At 37.2% G+C, this 22,559-nt stretch overlaps 1 protein-coding gene across 1 annotated transcript; it reads left to right on the forward strand.

Annotated features, from left to right (window-relative positions):
• Positions 1 to 20,974: 20,974 nt before the first annotated feature.
• On the forward strand, positions 20,975 to 22,349 carry LOC111883892 (E3 ubiquitin-protein ligase ATL42). The gene has a single exon (XM_023880224.3). It carries the CDS (start codon positions 21,002 to 21,004, stop codon positions 22,106 to 22,108), a length of 1,107 nt encoding a protein of 368 aa, XP_023735992.1. The 5' UTR covers positions 20,975 to 21,001; the 3' UTR covers positions 22,109 to 22,349.
• The last annotated feature ends 210 nt before the right edge of the window (positions 22,350 to 22,559 follow it).

Below are 22,559 nucleotides of genomic sequence, written 5' to 3' on the forward strand. Positions count from 1 at the left end.
ATGTGTGTTTTGAGTCATTTTGGAGAGTGTTAGATGCGTTCGATCGAGGTGCTACCAGGAATCGGTCACGGGATGATAATATACGGGAGATACGAGGCTCGCGTAGGTATCATTTACCTCGTTATTATTGTTTGTATGTAATTTTTATATATGATTATTTTTGGGATTTGATAGATCGAGTATATGTTATGGATATACGTGATATGGTGCTATTACAGACCTGTTGGTGCTATTCGTAAGTAAATCTTACGATGAGATAAGTAGTTGGCATGTTGAGGGTTGTAAACCCTAATTTAGTAAACTCACCTGATGTGGTAGATTTAGTTAACGGCTTACAGGTAAAGCCTATTGTGTTTATATTATTATATTAATGATTTTGGTGACTGATGTGCACAAATTAGACCTATCAACTTTTAAATTTGTAAACATAACTAACTTAACTAATTTATGCACCTATAGGCAGTGTACCTAGTTGGATTATAGAATAGCCTAGGTAAGTCAGGTGTTGATTATAGCAAATGAAATTTCAATTAATAAAATAACTACTTCTAATTTTACTAAGGAAATAGACTTTAAATTGGGGGTTTTACTGATTTTGCAAGTTCAGTAACTTAATTCAAACTACTATCAATTAATTAAAACTAACAAGTGAAGAAAACAATTTTTAACTTCAAGATTAAAGAGTACTTTCATTTAGTTCCAATTCGCCTTTCTCCTATGATTGATTTCTAGTGGATGGATTATATTGATTACCAATTCATTAAGTTACTAGTTATTATGATCAAATACCTAGATGTATCAATTTATGAATTACCATGCAATGATCAAGCACATGTTAAACGCAAAATCGATATAAGCACTTATTGTACTATGAATGATAAATCTAATAGTTACTTTCCTATGATCAAATCAACCAACCAAGCACAAGTTAATGATCAATTATGCTCTTTAACACATTTCAAGTTATTAGCTTTCAATTACTTAACCCTAGGATATGATTAATCACTAGCTCTAATTATTTAATTATTATAAACAATTAGGTAACAAATTCATGCAACTAGAATGATCATCTATCACACATAACTTAATTAATAGGCAATATAAACTAGAACTTCAACATGCTAGGATTTTAATTATCAAACACAAGTAAAATCAACATAAAACATCCATAAATTGAAATCAACACTTAAGGTTTGGGTTCATCTTCACTAAACAGAAGTATGGGGTGATTAGCCCATAACTCAAACAGAAACAAACGATCAATCGAAGTTAACTAGAAAAGGCATGGTAAAATCTAGCAAACCAAATGATTCAATGATAATCTTTCTTCAATTCTCTTCAAAGCTTGAGTGTAATTCAAAATATTTACTTCTGAGGGTTTTATAAGGGTTTTAAGTTGCAATCCTTAACTTAATCCTCAAGCCAACCTCCTCAATTCGACCTAACGTCAAAATACATATAGTGTCCTAAAATCTGGCCGCCATAGTCTGGGGAATAGGCGCCACGCCGTGGGCTTCTATTAAATCCGGTATTCTCCAAATCAGTTCAATGAACGCGAATCTTCCAATTGCCATGGCATGGGATAGAGTGGCCATGTCGTGGGCTTCAAACTTCATGCCTTCATTGTCTTCGATTGTCTTAGCTCATTCATTCCTGATTCCAACTCCACATTTGCTCCCTTTTCATCTCGAGTATGTCTTTGCTACTACAAAACAAATTTCAAACATAATAAGTACCTTATGTCCCAAAATAAATATAATTGTGGCTAAATGTATTAAGTTAGTGTATGAAATATATGACTAAATATGCACATATCAGTGACAAGTAGTCATAGAGTATAGTTAATAGTAAGCTATGCCAAGTTCTAAGGAACTTGATAATTATTGATTAGGTATTGACATATGATGAATGGAAAGGTAGTGTAGGTCAAAAACTAAAGTTGACGTATCTGCCATTTGATCAGGTGAGTAACACGACTCTAACATCTGTTGTTGATACCGGTGTAACATGGTCTATGTGTTTTATTAAATGGTATTATAGTGATGATTATTGTGACATTATGTGGTACCTCAGGATGGTACATGATTATATATATAGGAGATTGTATTTTATCACATGATGGTATAATTATTTTTATATGTTATCTCTGATTGGAGATAATGATATTTGACTTGTTTGGCCTTAGTATTTTACTAGGCAAGATTATTATGTAAATGTACTGTTAGATCTCTTAGGAGATATTGAGGATATATCCGTTGGGTGGATTATTTGTGATGTTTAATTGCTACTTTATTATTATATTATATATTATTGTAGTTATTATTCACTAAGCTGTAAGGCTTATGTTTTTTATTTGTGAATGTTTTGCAGGTTAGAGATTATAGCACCCGACTCGGTCCTGTGCTTGCGGCCAAAACAATCCTTGTGACAACTTCTTATGCTCCGGTATGCCAGTGTATACCAGAATGTTTTGTAAAAAATTTTTATGTATGAAAAGTGTTTTGGGGTATACCTAGTGTGTAAATCTGGGTGTTACAAGTTGGTATCAGAGTCATGGTTTAAGTGAATTAGGTGCTTATAGTAAATACCTACACTTAAACCGCAAGGTGGAAAATGCTATTTGATTTTGCCTGGCCAATATAGGTTGGAACAATTATGGATATGTGATATATATTTTTTTATAAATAAATCATGATGCATATTGCGGAAAGAATTTCAGTGCGAGATGTAGTACATGTGCTATGCATGTCGTAGTAGGTATTGCGATACATACCGTGACTTAAAATTGTTTGAATGTTTAGAATATTATGAAGTATCGATTTATAATTGTCGGGGCCTTTTTCCCTACCAATTAAAACCGATATCGACTGGAAGGTTGGATACTAGATGATATCATTTACGAGAAGATAAGAAGTACTGTAGTAGATGACACAGTGTATATAATGCGTTGTGGTGTATGCTTGCGAGACCCACAACCGGACATGAGGTGTGACGACTAGAAGTACGTGGCGTAACGATTAAGATATGAGATATAGCCGAATTGAAGAATAAAAACATACTTTGGTATCACGAAGTGAGCATAGTGCGATCACGACGTGATCATTAAGTAGATTGCTATAGTTGATTTGGGCATACTACGACATGAAGAAGGCAAGGTGACGACATGGCAGATGTAAGACCATGACATGATGAAAAGCAGATCACGAGGTAATAAATTCTGATGGTCACGATGTGATCATGGATTAACCACGATATGAAGGTCGAATTTTTACAAGGGTTGACTATAAGATAAAAGGCTAGTTTTAGAGAAAGACCATGGGGTTACTTTGTGCAGTTGATTGACATTTATCATCTTTCCTTCAACTATATAAGCTGCTAGTTTCTGATTGCGATATCAGACCGAGGCCACAACATGGATGGAGCATGATGTAGCTATAATGTGTTTTATGTCACCTTGATGTGATGGAATTTTTTGTAGTATGGGTTGAAAGCATGATACTTGATATTAATTGTGATGATTTTGGGATATGTGAAGAGAAACATTTCGGGAAGGGTATGATCCATGTCCTAAGAAATTGATATTTCAGTTAACTTTGTTTTACTTACAAAATTTGAAATGGAACAAGTACGATATGGTGGCTTCTTAGACTGGAGATACCATAGGAATGAAATGATACAGTGGTAGTCTCGGATTGGAGATACCACAGGAATAAAATGATACAGTGATAATATCAGGTTGGAGATACCACAAGAACCAAATGATACGTCTGTAGTCTCGGATTGGAGAAACTACATGACTATAACGAAATAATATAGTTGTAATCTCGGGTTGGAGATACCACAGGAATGGAAAATATATTATATAGTGTATGTGTGGTAATCTTGGTAATAGAGATACCATGAGAATAAGAGTGAATTAATAATGTCATTGATTGGCATAAGATGACGTGGGTTGGTGTCAAGACATAAGATAAATGGATATAATAGACTTTGAAAGGTCACAAGTTGACAGTATGGCAAAGGATCATTGGGGAGAGAAGAAGATAATATCCTTGTAGTAATCATTGAACAACGATGAGATGTTATATTGAGTAGTGAGTTTGTAGAATTTATTACACCAATGTGTAAAATTAGGGTAATGTGAAAGTATTCCTATGATGGGATACTTTATAATGTGAAGTTATTCTGAGACAGGTGTATGAATGACGTATCAAATGTTTAGATGATACTAGTATGGGTAAATTTATTGTGTATCTGTTTCACATTATGATTGTTGAAAACCATAATGGATTTGGTGGATTCGAAATTTTTGATGTGATGAATACATGTAAGTGATGAGATGTGGGAATGTTATATGCACCAAAATAATATTCGGTGATAACTGATAATTATTTGTTAAATTGCGAATGATGTACCCAATTAAATGATTATGGGTAATTTTTTATTGATGATAGTGATATACTCGTGACTTGGAAACGAGTCATAAATCAAGTATCAGGTGTTACGGATGATATAAAATAGTTTATTTTAAATAAGTGTTATGTGGGTAATACTTGTTGCAGAGAGTATGATGACGGTAGACTAATTATGATTAAGTACAAATAGTTAAGGATAGTGAATGTGTTTCTATCTTTATTGTGTGATATTATTTCTATATTGTGAATTTCTCATGAAGTAATGTTAGTCGATTGTGAGGCTCAGAAAAAGTATTAATAATCGAAAGAAAATTGAAAATGAGTTGCAAAATTTAATTTCAAGTGGTAGCTCATAACCATTTTGGATTGAAATTGGTTATCATTGTTGATATATATATATATATATATATATATATATATATATATATATATATATGTGTGTGTGTGTGCGTGTGTGTGTATGTGTGTGTGCGTTTGCAGTGTAAACACATAGAGCACTGATACTACGAAATAATTGTAAATTGTGATAGTAAAGACTATAGCAATGCATTTTTATGCAATTGCGGTAGAAAATGTGATTCAATAGTTCTTCTTGGTATGAGTAATGGGAGTATTGATTATAGCACAATATTTTGGAAGATTCTGGGGACGGAATCTCTTGAAAGGTGGGGGGGGGGGGAACTCATAATACTTGTTTTTCTAAACAGACACTACCTTGAGAATATGTACTGTTATGAGATGAATAAATGAGATAAAGCCTTGAATTGCTTTAAATTGATAAATGTTAATTAGAAAAGTATGGTTAAGGAATGTCGTAGTTTGTGTGATAAGTATTCCATGGATATAAAGGTTTTCGAAAACAAAGTTCGTTTGAGAAATTAATGACCTTTTGAAGATTGAGATGAAAGTACGTTGCTATTTTGAGAAAATCAAGTCAACGGTTGGACTTTGACCACCACGGCATGGAATATGATTTCCACGACGTGACAAATTTTCCCTCATGACATGAAATAGTTTTTGTCACAACTTGAAACTATATGAGTCACTGTGACACGTGGCGGGAGAGTGCGACACATGGCAGAACCGGGTCTAGACATATCTCACGACGTGACATCATCATTGTCACGATGTGAGACACCACCTACGTATAAAAATGGATGTATTGAGTCATTTGAGAGACTTTTAGATGTGTTCGATCGAGGTGCTACTAGGAATCGGTTATGAGATGTCATACCGGAGGTGTATGCTGATATACGCGAGATACGAGTCTCGTAGAGTTATCACTCAACCCATTATTATTGTTATTATGTAATCATTATATATGATTATTTTCAGGATTTGATGGACCGAGTATATGTTATGGATATCCGTGATATGGTGCTATTATGGACCTGTTGGTGCTATTCGTAAGTAAATCTTACGATGAGATAGTTAGTTGGCATGTTAAGGGTTGTAAACCCTAATTTACTAAACTCACCCGATGTGGTAGATTTAGTTAACTGGTTACGGGTATAGCATATTGTGGTTATATTATTGTATTGATTAGTTTGGTGACAAATAGTCTCAAAGTATAGTTAATAGTAAGTTATGCGAAGTTCTGAGGAACTTGATAATTGTTGATTAGGTATTGGCATGTGATGAGCGAGAAGGCAGTGTAGGTCAAGGACCAAACTTGACGTATCTGCCGATTGATCAGGTGAGTAACACAACTCTAACATCCGTTGTTGATACCTGTGTAACACGGTATGTGTGTTGTATCAAATGATATTATATTGGTGATTATTGTGACGTTATATGGTACCTCAGGATGGTAAATGATTATATACATGGGAAATTTTATTTTACCACATGATGGTCTAATTATTTATATGATAATGATATTTGACTGGTTTGGCCTTCATATTTTACCAAGAAAGATTATTATGTAAATGTACTTTTAGATCTCTTAGGAGATATTGAGGATATATCCATTGGGTGGATTATTTGAGGTATTTGGTTGCTACTTGATCATTGTGTTATATCTTATTGTAGCTATTATTCACTAATCCATGAGGCTTATGTTGTTTATTTGTGAATGTTTTGCAAGTTAGAGATTGTAGCGCCTGACTCGATCCTATGCTTGCGGCCAACACAATCCTTGTGATAACTTCTTGTGCTCCAGTATGCTAGTGTATACCGAAATGTTTTGTAAAAAATTTTATATATGAAAAGTGTTTTGAGGTATACCAGGTATGGAAATCTGGGCGTTAAAGCACACTAGGAAATTCCTCCGGGAAAACATCGGGAAACTCCCTCACAATAGGGACATCGGAAACTGCTCTCCCTCTTAACCCACATGTCGACCACCTATGCAAGATATCACATACATCCACGTTGAAGGAACTGCCTTGCCCTGGCGGTAGAACAAAAGGAGGATCCAACCCTAGTACCCTCACCGTAGATGGGCATCACTCTCCCACTAGGGTCGTTTATCGTCATTAACTGATTATCGCAATCAATCGGTGCCCCAAACTGGTTTAGCCAATCCATACCCGCAATCACGCAGACATCTCTAATCACAATGGAAATAAGATCAATCGAAAATCTGACACCAAAAATCTCCAATACACAATATCGGTAAACCTCTGTCGTCGAAACTGTGCGATCATAAGCTTTAGCGACCTTCAAAGGCCGAGCTAGGGCCTCACAAGTAACCTTAAAACCTCTACAGAAAGACGTACATACGAAAGACCGAATCACACCAGAGTCAAATAACACCAACGCAGGTACAAAATTCACAAGAAAGGTACCTAATAGAATTACATCACAAGCATAAACAATAAAATAATTCACTAGTATATAAAATAAATACATACCAGTGATGAAATTAGGTGCTGCTCTGGCCTCTTATGCAGTCAACTGGAAAGCTTGACCCCTAGCCTTCAGAGCCTCAACCTTCCCTTGACGCCCAATAGTGATGTGCAGGGTCGTAGGAGCAAGAGTCTGAACCAGCTTTGATACAAGAAGCGGACATTCAGCCTTCACATGGCATGCCTGGTTGCAGCTAACACAAACTTGCAAACCCTTCGGGAACTGCTTCACAGAGTGCCCATCCTTGCCACACAAGTAGCATACCAATCTTGATCGATAGGTCCCCTCATGACCCTTGTCGCACTTACCGGAAGTGCGGTTCCTCTAACCTCCTACTCTCGAATCAACGGGTTGTGCCTGCTTAGTCGTCGGCTGCGACTGGAGTAGTCTCATATCCATCCTCTGAGTATTCGTCCCTGTCTCCCTCTCCTACAACTCCAACTCAATCTCCTTTCTATTGGAATTGGATTGCAGCTTAGTTAATGTCCGGTACTGGGATTTTGTCACAAACTCTCTGATATCCTTCTTGAGCATACTCAAGTATTGGGTCATCCGTTCCTTCTTAGTAGATGCATACTCTGGACAAAACAAGGCCCTCTCATGGAACGTCCTTGTGATCTTAACATCTTTGTCTTCTGCTGGAGCGATAGGTACTCTTGAGCCAATCACTCCCTTTCCACTAAAGGAACATACCCCTCTCTAAACATCTCAACAAACCGGTCCCAAGTCACTGGGTCCTTCTCCATATGTGATAAATCAACACTCACGAACTTCCATCAGTCTTTCGCTCCTAAACGAAGTAGGTTCAGCACAAAGCGAACCCTCATCTAGGCAGGAGCAGGTATAAAAGCATCCCTCAACATCAGTGATCCACCTCATCACATTAATTGGATCCTAAACTCCATCAAACTCCAAGGGCTTCGTGTTGTTGAACTCCTAATACTGCATCAAATCACCCACGTGGGATATTGCAGCGACGACAGCTATGGTGGCTGCAACAACAGTAGCCTCAGTGACAACAACATAGGGCTCATCAAAATCTCTATCATTACAGTCTTAATTGACCCAAATACCTCCGGGATAGCCTCCTTAACCGTTGTGGCTGCCTCCGCATCAACGATCCTACATATCTCATCATCACTATCACCATGCCTCTCCGAGCGAATGGAGCCTAAACCTCGGGTAAAAACCATACTGAAATACACAAGGGAAAAGGTCAAAACCAGAATAAAAGCATGACAATCATATAATCCACTCAACTCCTAGGTACCCTCAGAACTCCTTCTAAATCGCATATGGATCCTGTTCTTTCAGTAGTACAAGCCCATAGTACCTTTCACACCTATTCATAGTTGATTTAGATTCCCTCCCGAGGTCCCTAAACACAACACCCTACTTCCAAGTAAGCAGTACACATACGCCTAAGTGCTTGAAGAGCCACAATAAACCTCTAGATACATATCTTAGGTCCCTACTTAACTACAACTCCGATCTGCACGAAGTCTCCGCTAACCTTGCAAATGGCTCTTTGTAATCCAATTGTACATAATCTAAACTCAATAGACATTCAAATCTAAAAGATCCACCCCAAATCCATAACCAAACAAGGAACATGAAATCAGGCCAAACCAAGCATTCTAAGGCTATACAATCCTAATTATGTACAACCTTGCGGTTTACAGGAAATAATTAGCAATCTTTGCTTCAAACCTAGCAAAACATTCACAAGAACCTCCTAGACTACACGACATCATGAAATCAAGTAACCCTATCTTACAAGTCCTGAAGGATCCTTTGCTTACCAATTAGCATGCATTTCTATTAGCTCAATAACAATAACTACAATATAGCATATAACAATGATATGGATATTTTGGGAGATCACTGCCTCGAGCTTCAGCTGACTGTACACTCTGATTCCTTCGTTCCCTTCCGTGAAATTCATTTTTGTAAAAAGGTTTGTAAAACTTTTAAATCCTTAGTTTGAGTCTGGAATCCCACGAATGTTCATCCAATTCTCTCAAACTAGGGCTCTGATACAAACTTGTAATATAATGATTTTTACCACCACTTTCATAAAAAACCAAGCCATGAAAAATCCCAAGTACATCAATACAGTCATCCAAATCAGAGTATCAAAATGTAAAAATCCTAATATCTGCATGCCGAAGTGTATAGTCAAGCCTTCGCCTTTCTGCGGTCATTTGAAGTTCCAGAAACATATTTAATCTACAACTGTAAGCACGAAATTTAGCGAGTTCCCAAAATATTACATATAGATCAACAAAAGAAACAAGTATGGGTTATTAATAACCCTGTGGATTAAGAAGACATTTTAGGAATTATCAGCAACCCTGGGTACTAACAGTAGTCCCATGGACTTACAACTGTCCAAGAGATATCAACAACACAATTTCATGAATAACATCAATCAACAAGTAGGACCCAACTGGTCGGTATGCATAAACTAATACACATGCAATAGAGTGAGAAGACTCACCTCACAAGTAGAAGCTAAATACAACAGCTCACATACAGGGTAGACAAGTACTACAATCACCTACTCAACAATAAAGAATTATCCCTTTTAGTCTACACTCTAACACCCTATTTTGACAAAGAGTCAACAAAAGTCAAAGTCAACGGTCCACCCTACTACGCCCTGCGTACCACCTTTAGTACATATGGCATAGAGCCTGCGAGGTTATGTGCCAAAACCAAGCTATGCCCCGCGTAAATAATTTGAATGCAAAAACTTCCATTAAGCTCTCTATTCTGATAGTTAGCTCCTCAATATTCCAAATATGAACAAAGGGATGACTTAATGGATAAAGTCTCCGACTTTATCCATTTGCATGTAAAAAATGAGAAATAAACTAAACCCTAAGTCCATGAAATGCACTAATGCTCAAGATCTCATGCATGGGGTGTATGGGAGTGCTCAAGCTCCCAAATTTATGGTTCCACAACCCCAAAAACAACATGAAATGGTCTTCAAATTGTTTGGAGTAGAAAATACTCACTAGAACCAAAGTTATGGGACAAAAAGCACACAAAATGCACAATAACTAGGTCTAGCATTAAGGATTGCCAAGATGGAAAACAAGCATAAGAATCTAGATTACAAGGCTTGAACTCTTAGATGGAAAACAAGCATAAGAATCTAGATCTACAAGGCTTGAACTCTTAGACGCTTCTCTCTCTTCAAAGGATCACACACAAAAACACTTAGAACCATAAAAATTACTCACAAATGGTTAGGGTTTCAAAGGAACAGGTTGGGAGGATGGAGGTTGGCTATGAAGAGGCTCTCAAGAGGTTTATTTCCTTAAATAGGTTCCATGACCCCAAAATTAGGGTTTGCATCCTGCGTGGATACACCCTGCAAATCTTGGGTTATGCCCCATGTAGGTCATTAAGTCCTTGTGCCCACGCAATGAGTTACGCCTTGCGTAACTGGTCTAGCTACGCCCCATGTGGAGCAACAATTTCCATATTTAAATAAAATAATCAAGTTTACTACGTAAAGAATTATACTTGAACACTAGATGTTACATTAAGTCACTTCTTGGTAGCATTGGGGTTTATTTTATGTCAAGGACTAAGGTCCCTAGGACTTACCTTTTTTTTAAATAGAACAAGTATATATGAAAAAAATAAGGAACCACCTTCTTTTTTTTTTCTCAAAAGACCTGGTACTTTTTTACTCTTTCATATATTTTTTTTTCAGTTTTATTTATATTACGAACCACATAGTTTTTGGTTCTAGATTCGCCACTGTCTGTTACAGTCTGTAATAACTTGGAGAAGCTTCGTTCCAATTTTTTTGGGCGCGGATTCAGATGCGAGAAAAATTCATTGGGTTAAATTGGACCTAATTTTGAATGACAAGTTACATGGGGTGGAGGATTTATAAATGGTCCTAATAATCAAATTAAGGGTGGTGTTTTGGGCCTCGTTGGTGGATACGGTCTTGTCGATACATAACAACGAGACGCTAGTGTTGGATAAGGTGTCTAATTCCATAACTATATCTGGTATGTACTTGACCCGACTTGACATGGTCCGTTTGGGTTGCATGGCATCTTAACAATTAGATAGATAAAATGAGAAAAGGACACTTATGGTTTGTTAATATATTATAAGTTCTAATATATTAATATGAAATCATATTATTTCATTAGTATTGATCAAGAATTAATTTGCAATTAATTTGGTGATCAAAAGAGACTAATTAAATATATGAGGATTGATTATGTAAATCTTTCATTCTTATATGGTGGGCTTATGGTCCATGATTCACTAGATTGGGCTAGGACCCATTAGGTGCTCCATGGAGGTTAAAACCCATGGATCATAGGGGAAATGAAAAGGCATGCACATTAGGGTTTACATGGTGTAACCCTACATGTAACACACTATATATGGAACCTCATATTGAGCAAAATCGGCATCTAAGACTAAGAAAGGAGGGCTAGTGTATTTTAAGTGAAAGTGTACTTCTCTCAAGTTATTCCAAAAGTTGTGGTGTTGTGTGAAGCATTTGAGGCATCACATTTAGGGTGCTAGGGTCACAATGTCTTAAGGAATCCAAGCAAGAACAAAGGTATGTCATTCTACTAGTTTTTATATTACAAGTACCCCATGCCATGCTAGTTAGGATGAGAACCTTGGAAAAATCAAATTTGCATGTATATTAGAAAAAACATAGATCCAATGTTTCTTGGGTTGCATGTACACCACAAGAGTGTTAGAATGCTCAAAACCCATCAGTGGTATCAGAGCCTAGGCTTGTTTTCTATATACTTGATGCAAACAGCTTGAAAAAATTGAAATTTTGTTCACTGTTCAGTGGACTCGCTGAGTCCATGGGGGGACTCGACGAGTCCAAGTGAAAATGCATCCTACTCGTCGAGTAGGTTCTTACACTCGACGAATAGGAGGCACTGTGTGTAGATTTTCGAGTTTTGCTGCTGGAAATGGACTAGAATCATTACCCTAAACTGTTTTGAACTTATAAAACCTGTTTTTTTTTTATGTAGAAATGATTATGCTAATCCTTTTACAATGTTTATTATCAAATTTTCAAGTTTTATATATGTTTTATATGATTCTAGAAATTGTTGATTTGAATGTTCATGCTTATGAGTTTTAGTAGATCATAGGAATTATTTTCAAATTGTTTGTTAGTGTAATTCTTGATCTTAATGCAAATTAATGGAATCCATAACTTGTCCTCAAGTTATGGAATTCCAAAAGTCTTTTCTTTAAAGTTATTAAAATCTCATAAGTTATTGAATATGAAGGGTTTTGAATAGTTTCAAAACTTGCCCTCAAGTTTTGGAATTTGTAAAGTCACTTTAGAAAACTTTAATTCCAAATCCTAGAGTTTTAAAAGTTAAAATTCAACCCTTATACTTTATACTATTACAACTTAATATATATATATATATATATATATATATATATATATATATATATACACACACACACACACACACAAGCAAGTCAGTTTTACCGTTAGTAGGCCTCATTCACGAAGTCGGACTATAAGGGGGGTATAAGGTTGTTGCCTATAAAATGGCAGCTTAATGGGTGTCCACTCTCACCCACCGCTTCCTTGACTGGTGGAGGGTCGTTAGCCGAACAGGTAGGACAAGGACTATAATTCTTATTAAAAGTATAATGATAAATTTAAAGTAACTAAACCTTTTATAAATCTCCAATCTTAGTTATTTTAGGAAAATGTGGAATTGGTGCTAACCCATGAAATTAAACTTTGTACCTTACCAAGTCGTTGGTGGAGCGTCTGTGGGTAACCGGCACACTAACATGGACTAGTAACAGTGGAAAAAGGTGACTTAATGTTTATCATAGATCGGTGGAGCGCGTGTGGGTAACCGGCACATCGATTAGGTGATAAAGATTAAGGGTACCAAGTTAATTTGCATGGTTATTCACACCTTGTTTGTGATCCTCAGCATCCCAGTCACAAACTTGAGAGGGCACAATCGAGATTTAAGCATGCCATTGAAAAGTTCAATGAATCTCAAAAGATCTAGGAGTTTCAATCCAATTAAAACCTAATAATTTATTTCGTTTTTCATGGTGGAAATTGGAGAATCATCATTCGTCTACATTCAAATATTTTATAGCTTTGATAACGGCATCCCTCTTCCAAGTTATAAAGTATTGTGTTGGGTCCTAGCCTTAATATTACATTTGGGTGACTTATTAAGGATTCTATATCTAATATAAACTTGTTTTTCTTCTTTTCAGATGTCTTCCAACAATGTTGCTTCTGGCTAAAACACTATCGGCTCCTTCTCTCTCATGAACCTTTCTGGGAGAGTCATCTTTGATGGTTCAAACTTTAATGATTGGATCAGGAACTTCAGGATGGTCACGCGTTACGAGGACAAGGAATATGTCCTCGACAAGGAGCTGAAGGAAATTGATGAGTCTACTGCTACTCCAGAGGAGATCGTTGACTTTAGGGCACATGAGAGAGATGCTACCAAAGTGGCATGTATCATGTTGGCTACAATGATAGCAGAACTCCAGAAGTCCTATGAGGACTTTTACCCTTTTGAGATGCACATGGACCTGATGAACCGCTACCATCAAAGTGCTCGTCAAGAGAGGTATGAAATCATCTCTTCCATGATAACAACCCGAATGAAGGATTGCAGAATCCATCATGGGCCACATGCAGAAAATGCAAAGGTTTGTGGACCGTTTGCTGAAGTTAAATGTGAACTTCCCCGATGAGTTGGCTATTGACATCATACTACACTCTTTACCTACTTTTTATAATCAGTTCCAGATGACCTATCATATGAACAAGGAGGAGGTCACACTCAGCAAACTTCAAGGACTTTTGAAGACCATCAAAAGTGGTCTTAAAGGTAAATCGGTTGTTACTACTCCTACTCCTAACACCGCCCATGTTTTGGAAATCGGGAAAAGTAGAGGGAAGAAGAGGAAGACCCCTTCTAAGGGTACCAAGGGAAAGTCTCTTGATGGCTCCTCTTCAAGTGGAACCAAATGTGGTTCTGTCACTCCTTCTTCCAACACAAAATAAGCTCAATGCTTCTATTGTCAGGAAAAGGGGCATTGGAAACGAAACTGCACCAAGTACCTGCAAGATGTTAAGGATGGGAAGGTCAAACCTACCCATGCAGGTATTTACACTATATTGTCTAATAACTCACCACATATGACTTCTTGGGTTCTTGATGTTGGATTAGTGTCTAAGTCCATAACTATTTTGGTATGTACTTGACCCGATGGTGCATGGTCCTTTTGGGTTGCCTTCACCAAAGCAACTTGATAGGATGGATTATGGAGAGAAAGGATTAAATATGATTTATTAATATATTATGGGAATAACATATTAAAGGAGAAATCATATTGTTTAAATAATATTAGTCAATAATTAATTGGTAATTAGTTTTGTGACTAAAAGAGATTAATTAAACTTAAGGGACTGGACCTGTAATTATAAGATAATTGCAATACGGGCTATGGATTGTCTTAAATTAAGGAGTGGACGAATTCGATGGGGAAGCCCATAAGAAATCGTCCAAGGCCTTAAGGAAAGGGATCCATGGGTTGCTTAGGGCTTAAGCATCCAAATTAGGGTTTCCTTGTTAGATAACCCTAATAGCCTCATTATATATAGACCCCTTAAGGACCAAAAACGTGGATAAGCTTTATTCTAGGGTTTCACATGTTTTTGGGCAGCCTCCATCCTCTCTCCTCTTCATCCTCTTGCTTATGGTGTTTGTGAACCATTAGAGGAGTGACATTTGTGACTCTAAGCTTTCTAAAGTCAATACAAGAAGGAATTGGGATTGTTATTGCTACATAACAATCAAGGTAACATCTTAAACCCATTCTTATGTTAATATGATTACTTGTATGCTAGAATTAGGGTTTATAGTCTTGGATAACTTGCATGTACAATAGAGAAACCTAGATCCAAGCATTAGGGTTTGTATGAGCACATAGGATGTTCTTATAGCCAAAACCCATCACTTGATACAGGTTGCGGTATTCATATATGTTCTGATTTGCAGGGCCTATGAAGAAGTGAGGATGTGGAGCACGGAAAGATAAACTTGATCATGGGGAATAGGAAAGCTTCACCTGTCACCAAGATTGGTGTTTATTCTTTGTTGCTAAGTAGTGGGTTAGTGTTATATTTGAATAATTGTTGTTACTCGTCCAAAATGGCGATAAATATTATTTATTTTTACGGTTTGTACAAATAAGGGTTTACTTTTTCATTTGATAATGATACCGGTGCTATTAATGCTTTTTATAATAATATTCTTTATTTTAAATCATTACCTTGTGATGGTGTATATGAAAATGTGTTGGTTGTAGATAACTTTGAAAATAATGTATTGCATATTGATTCTTCCACTAGTTTGGATAAGGCATCCTTGTGGCATTGTCGTTTTGGACATGTTAACAAGAAGAGCATAGGCCAACTCCAAAAGGCTGGAGTCTTGGAGTCATTTGACTTAAGGTCAGATGATAGTTGCGAGTCTTGTTTTCTTGGAAAAATGACAAAGTCACCCTTTACTGGTACTTTTGCTAGGGGTGTAGGTTTGTTGGACCTCATACATACAGATGTGTGTGGACCCTTCAAAACCGCCACAAGGGATGCTAATCGCTTCTATGTGACTTTTACCAATGATTACAGTAGATATGGTTATGTCTACTTAATCAAGCATAAGTCAGAAACCTTTGAAAAGTTCAAATTGTTTAAACAGGAAGTGGAGAATCAGTACGGCAGGAACATTAAGATGCTTTGATCCGATCGAGGAGGAGAGTATCTTAGTACAGAGTTCCTTGACTATCTTAAGGAATGTGGAATTGTTTCACAATTGACACCTCCCAAAACACCACAACTTAATGGTGTGGCTGAGAGGCGCAATCAAACCTTGTTAGACATGGTTCGTTCCATGATGAATCGAACTTCGTTGCCAATGTCATTATGGGGGTATGCCTTAGAGAATGTTGCCCATATCCTTAATCTACTCCCTACCAAGAAGGTTGCCTAAACACCTCACGAGATGTGGACTAGGAAAGTTCCCAATTTAGACCAAATCAAGATTTGGGGTTGCGAGGCTTTCGTGAGACGTGAGACTCAGGACAAGCTTGAACCTTGTAGTGAGCGGTGTATTTTCATCGGCTACCCACAGAATTCTTTTGGTTACCTCTTTTACATACCCAGTGAGAATGTGGTCTTTGTGGCAAGGAGATGGGTCTTTCGAGTGAGAGAGTTCATAAGCCAAGGAAACAGTGGGAGGCAAATTGACCTTGAAGAACTTAAAGAGTCAAGCGGTTAAGGAACCTCAAACCCTAGCAATCAATCGGAGGAGGAAAGTCCTGTTGATGAATCCGTACCTCTGAGGCGTTCCACAAGAGTTAGGAATCCACCTGAGCATTAATATGGTTTTCATATTACTACGGAAGGTGTTGCATTTATCGGTACTGGTAAATTTGGATGAGCCTAACAACTTTATGGAAGCCATGGCAGCCCTGAGTTTGCCAAATGGAAAGAGGCAATGGATAGAGAGATTCAGCCCATTTATGACAATCAAGTTTGGAACTTGGTTGACAATGTATCGGGTCGTAAAACGGTGAGGTTCAAATGGATCTTCAAAAAGAAGACCGACATGGATGAGAATGTACACACTTATAAAGCGCGATTGGTTACGAAGGGCTTTACTCAAACTCCGGGAGTTGAATATGATGAGACCTTCTCACCAGTAGCGAAGATTAAGTCTATTAGGGTTTTGTTAGCCATAGTTGCATTTCATAATTATGAAATATGGCAAATGGATGTCAAAATCGCTTTCCTTAATGGAAAGTTGATTGAGGATGTTTACATGAGTCAGCCAGAGGGTTTTGTCGATGCAAAGCACCCTAATAGAATGTGTAAGCTTGAGAAATCCATTTATGGATTGAAACAAGCATCTCGCAGATGGAATCTTTGTTTCAATGAGAAAGTCAAGGAGTTTGGTTTTTTGAGGAGCGAAGATGAGTCGTGTGTGTATGTTAAGGCTAGTGGGAGTGTAGTTAGCCTTTTGGTATTGCATGTGGATGACATACTACTCATAGGAAATGACATCCCAACCTTGCAGGAGGTTAAATCCTGGCTTGGGAAGTGTTTCGCTATGAAGGACCTTGGAGAAGCTACCTATATCCTAGGGATAAGGATATTGAGAGACAGGGGTAAGAGACTAATTTGACTTAGTCAAAGTACCTACTTAGATAAGGTGTTGAAAAGGTTCAGCATGCAGGATTCCAAGAAAGGCGACTTACCAATCCAGAGCAACGCCAAACTGAGTAAGATTCAGAGCCTGAGTATAGAGGCTGAGATAGTTAAGATGAGTAGAGTGCCATATGCTTCCACTATAGGCTCGATCATGTATGCTATGACTTGTACTCTCCCTGATGTAGCCTTTTCTTTGAGCATGGTCAGCAGATATCAAGGGAATCCGGGCAAGGCTTATTGGACTGCGGTGAAGAATATTCTCAAGTACCTACGAAGGACTAGGGACTGGGTCCTTACCCTTGGTGGGAGTGATGACTTGAGAGTAGTGGGGTATAGTGATGCTAGCTTCCAGACTGATAAGGATAATTTCCGTTCTCAGTCGGGCTGGGTCTTTACCCTAATTGGAGGAGCAATTACTTGGAAAAGTTCCAAGCAGGAAATAGTAGCTAATTCAACTTGCGAATTAGAGTACATAGTAGCAAGTGAGGCAGCAAAGGAGGCAATATCGCTAAAGAACTTCATTGGAGACCCTGGAGTTGTACCAGCTATTAAGGAGCCTATGGAGATTTTCTATAATAATGAGGGTGTAGTTCCCTTAGCCAAGGAACCAAGGGATCACGGCAGATCCAGGCACATCGACAGAAAGTATCACTTCATTAGACATCAGATAGAAGAAGGACTCCTCGTGGTAAAGAGGGTATAATCAGATGAGAACCCACCAGATCCCTTAATGAAGGGACTGTGTAGGGCTAAGCTTTTTCAACATGCGAGGTGCATCGGGCTGAAGGATGATATTAGTTTTACAGATTAGATAGCTTTCTCTGAAACTTGTAAAATGTAATTGACATTTGATGATTAAATAAAAGTTTTTGTTTATTTATATGTAAAGTGTTGCTATCTTGTGTCAATTGTTTACTATTGTTTCGATTTTGCATGTTTTGACTCCAGAATAATTACTTTATTCAAACTCTCCACAATCAGTCATATGTGGAAGTAGGTATGAATCAAGACTGTTATGAATTCGGTTTGTAGATGTCTAAGGTGTTAGACATAGCAAAAGTTGCTAGAACATTCATGAGTGCTCATAAGTTCTGAGTATTGGATTCAACCCACGCTCACTTGTATTTCTTCATGGAATTTATTTCGAGTGATCGTGAGACGGTAATATCATATAAGTCTTCAAACCTAGAGATATGAGTTGGTTGTGCATTGATTGTACGAAAACGCATCGGTAACTCGATGCTATAAAACGTGCTTTTGTGTATAGTTCAACAAGTAGTTAGTACAAGCATATGAGTCGAAGTTTATATATTCCTTTTAATCCTTGGAGGATTAAAAGCAATATCTGGTCCCCTCGATGATTTTGTTTTAACTTATGTGTCGGGACCGGTCAGAACCAAATTGATGTGTTCAGTTTAGTTCTATGTCAAACAAATCGGAAATAGGGAAACAAACTGTTGGACAATAAGTATGACATTGTTCCATGTATTTTTCCGGCTGATATCTAGAACAGATGATTATATGATCACTTATCTTAAATGACGCATCATCATCTTAGTTCCGCGAGACTTTGAAAGAGCTACGATTGATGGCCGGTTCCTAAAGTCATACTTGCAACTATAGTTATTAGACTTATCTAAGTGGGAGACTGTTGGATAAGGTGTCTAAGTCCATAACTATATTTGGTATGTACTTGACCCGACTTGGCATGGTCCATTTGGGTTGCATGGCATCTCAAAAATTGGATAGACAAAATGAGAAAAGGACACTTATGGTTTGTTAGTATATTATAAGTTCTAATATATTAATATGAAATCATATTATTTAATAAGTATTGATCAAGAATTAATTTGGAATTAATTTGGTGATCAAAAGAGATTAATTAAATATATGAGGATTGATTATGTAAATCTTTCATTCTTATATCGTGGGCTTAGGGTCCATGAATCACTAGATTGGGCTAGGACCCATTGGGTGCTCCATGGATTCTCCATGGAGGTTAAAACACATGGATCATGGGGGAAATGAAAAGCCATGCACGTTAGGGTTTACATGGTGTAACCCTACATGTGACACACTATATAAGGAACTTCATATGGAGCAAAATCGGCATCTAAGACTAAGAAAGGAGGGCTAGCCGATTTTGAGTGAAACTGTACTTCTCTCAAGTTATTCCAAGAGTTGTGGTGTTGTGTGAAGCATTTGAGGCATCACATTTGGGGTGCTAGGCACACAAAGTCTTAAGAAATCCAAGCAAGAACAAATGTATGTCATTCTACTATTTTTTATATTACAAGTACCCCATGCCATGCTAGTTAGGATGAGAACCTTGGAAAAATCAAATTTGCATGTATATTAAAGAAAACATAGATCCAAGGTTTCTAGGGTTGCATGTACACCATAGGAGTGTTAGAATGCTCAAAACCCATAAACTAGATCAATCATTTTTAAGGAAGCATCTTGGATATGGTTCTACTATCAAGTTTTGGACTGACAATTGGTGTGGGGATCAACCTATTTGTTTTTCGTTTCAACGACTCCATGCCTTAGCTGCTAATCTGAGGGCTTTGGTCTTCGATTATTGGTCGGTTTGTGGTTGGGTTCCTGTTTGGAGCTGGGAAATCAGGGGAGGTGTTTTAACAAAGCATAGTGATCAACTTTTTGACTTGCTTAATTCGATTCAAGGGTGTACATGTGCAGATATTTAGAGATGGATGATTGAAATTTCTAGCTCTTTCTCGGTTAGTTCTCTAAGAATGCACCTAGATGTGGCTTCACTTCTATCAGTCAATATGGAGACGAGATGGAATCACTACATGAAATGTTGGCATTATCGGCGACGCCTTTAGCGGCGACAAGCCCCACTTTTAGCGACGACGCCTGTCGCCGGTAATACTCTAATTTATTGTAGTGAATAGATATATACCTATTACAGTAAATGTGTTTATGCGGTGACTTCTTTTGAATCTTTTGTTTGATTCGGTGGTTACGCTTTCTTTCTTGTAACCGCTTTTGTTTTAGAAATTGTAAATTTAAGAGAAATTCCATAGCGTGGTTGCGTAACCTACTTATGAACTAGTTGTTTTTGGCAAGCTTGTTTTAATATATTAATTCCGTTCCAAAAAAATGATGCAGGGACAAAAAGTGTTATAAAACCATGTATAAAGGATCAAACTTGCAAAAAAAAAAATCAGTTTTGAAGCTAAACCAAAAAACCAACCAAACAGGTACCAAATCTATAATTTTTTTTATTAGTTTTTCAACAATCATCTAATTATTCGAAAAATTCGTAAGTTGATGTGTTACATTAAACATTATATTATTTTTAAACACAAAATTAATATCTTATATCAAGTGGGAACATGAAGAGACTATAAATAAACAAAAGAAACCCAAGTACTCAACCAATGTCAAACCTCCGTTCATCATCTCCCTCCAACCCATGAACTTTCCGACGACTCACTTGCCGGAATTCATCAGAATTCTGACGAACCAACAAAGGCAACTCACTATTCTCCTATCCTTTCTCCTCATATTTCCATACTCGTCACTTTCACAATCATCGTACACCTCTGCACACGAGGGATACGATTCCAACTCATCGGATTCCGCCACTAAATTCGAGCCGAGTTTAGCTCTAGTCATCGGAATTCTCTCAATCGTCTTTTCATTAACATCTTTAACCTTAATTTATGCAAAATGCTGCCACGTATCATCTTCTATCCAACATGAAAATTTCGGTAATTTTCCTCAAACAAGATCAAGGTTCTCTGGAATCGATAAAACTGTTATCGAATCCCTTCCGTTCTTCAAGTTTTCAACGTTAAAAGGATCAAAAAACGGGTTGGAATGCTCCGTTTGTTTATCCGCTTTTGAAGACATAGAAATTCTTCGGCTTTTGCCCAAATGCAAACATGCATTTCATATCGATTGTATTGATCAATGGCTCGGAAAACACTCGAGTTGTCCACTTTGTAGGATCAAAGTTATCGTGGACGATATTACCGTTTTCACGTACTCGAATTCTTTAAGGTTTAACGAACCCGAACCTTCAAGTCTCGGGCTTTTTATTGAACGAGAAGGGTCTTCAAGATTTGGAACAAATATCGAAAATGATGAAGAAATCCTGCACAAGTTTAATCATCAGATCATGGTATGTGATGCCCATGATCCCATGATAATCAAGAACAGATGGAGCAATGTGAGCTCATCTGATCTTCTGTTTTTGAAATCGGAGATGATTACTTGCATGTCAAGTAATCGATTTGATAGTCACCTGATCAGTTTGGAAATCGAGGGAAATTCCAATGGTGACCGGGAAACGGAAGTGGAAGCCATGGAATCCGGCGGGAGAAGGTCGGTGTCGGAGATTACTGCTCGTCCGAGGTTTCTTGAAGGTGAAGTTAGGGTTGAAGAAGAAAGATTAAGAAGATTATGGTTGCCGATTGCTCGAAGAACAGTAGAACAGTTTGCTAACAAAGAAAAAAGATCTGGTGGTGATGATCAACAGCTAGATAACATGAAGTCAAAGGAATTATTAGAGGTATAGATTAAGATGATCGAATGTATAGAATTTGTTAAATATTCGTGTTAAATGATGGTTTAAAAATATATTTTTAGACATATGAGTTGTTTGTCTTATTTATGTAATTTAAGATTATCGTATATATATGATTCGTATCCTAGGAATTTGAGGGTGTTACATACGGATTTATTCATTCATCCTCTCAGTGGAAGCTCCCATGTGGTTATGAATGAAAGATGTGAGATCATGAGAGAGCGTTGGAAGGTTGGTCTTAATTTTAACATTTCATATTCAGTTAATCATTTCCATATGACTTATTCATGCAAATATTTGCATATTATTATTGTCATCAATGAAATAAAAGAATCAGTTAATCTTTTTTTTGTTAGGTTGATTGTCCATATGGTTTGAATTTTTTTTTTTATGTAGTAGTCGTTTGTAAATTGACTTTCGTACATTTTTTCAATTTATATTA

This window comes from Lactuca sativa, chromosome 7 (assembly GCF_002870075.4).
Source record: "Lactuca sativa cultivar Salinas chromosome 7, Lsat_Salinas_v11, whole genome shotgun sequence".
Classification (NCBI taxonomy): domain Eukaryota; kingdom Viridiplantae; phylum Streptophyta; class Magnoliopsida; order Asterales; family Asteraceae; genus Lactuca; species Lactuca sativa.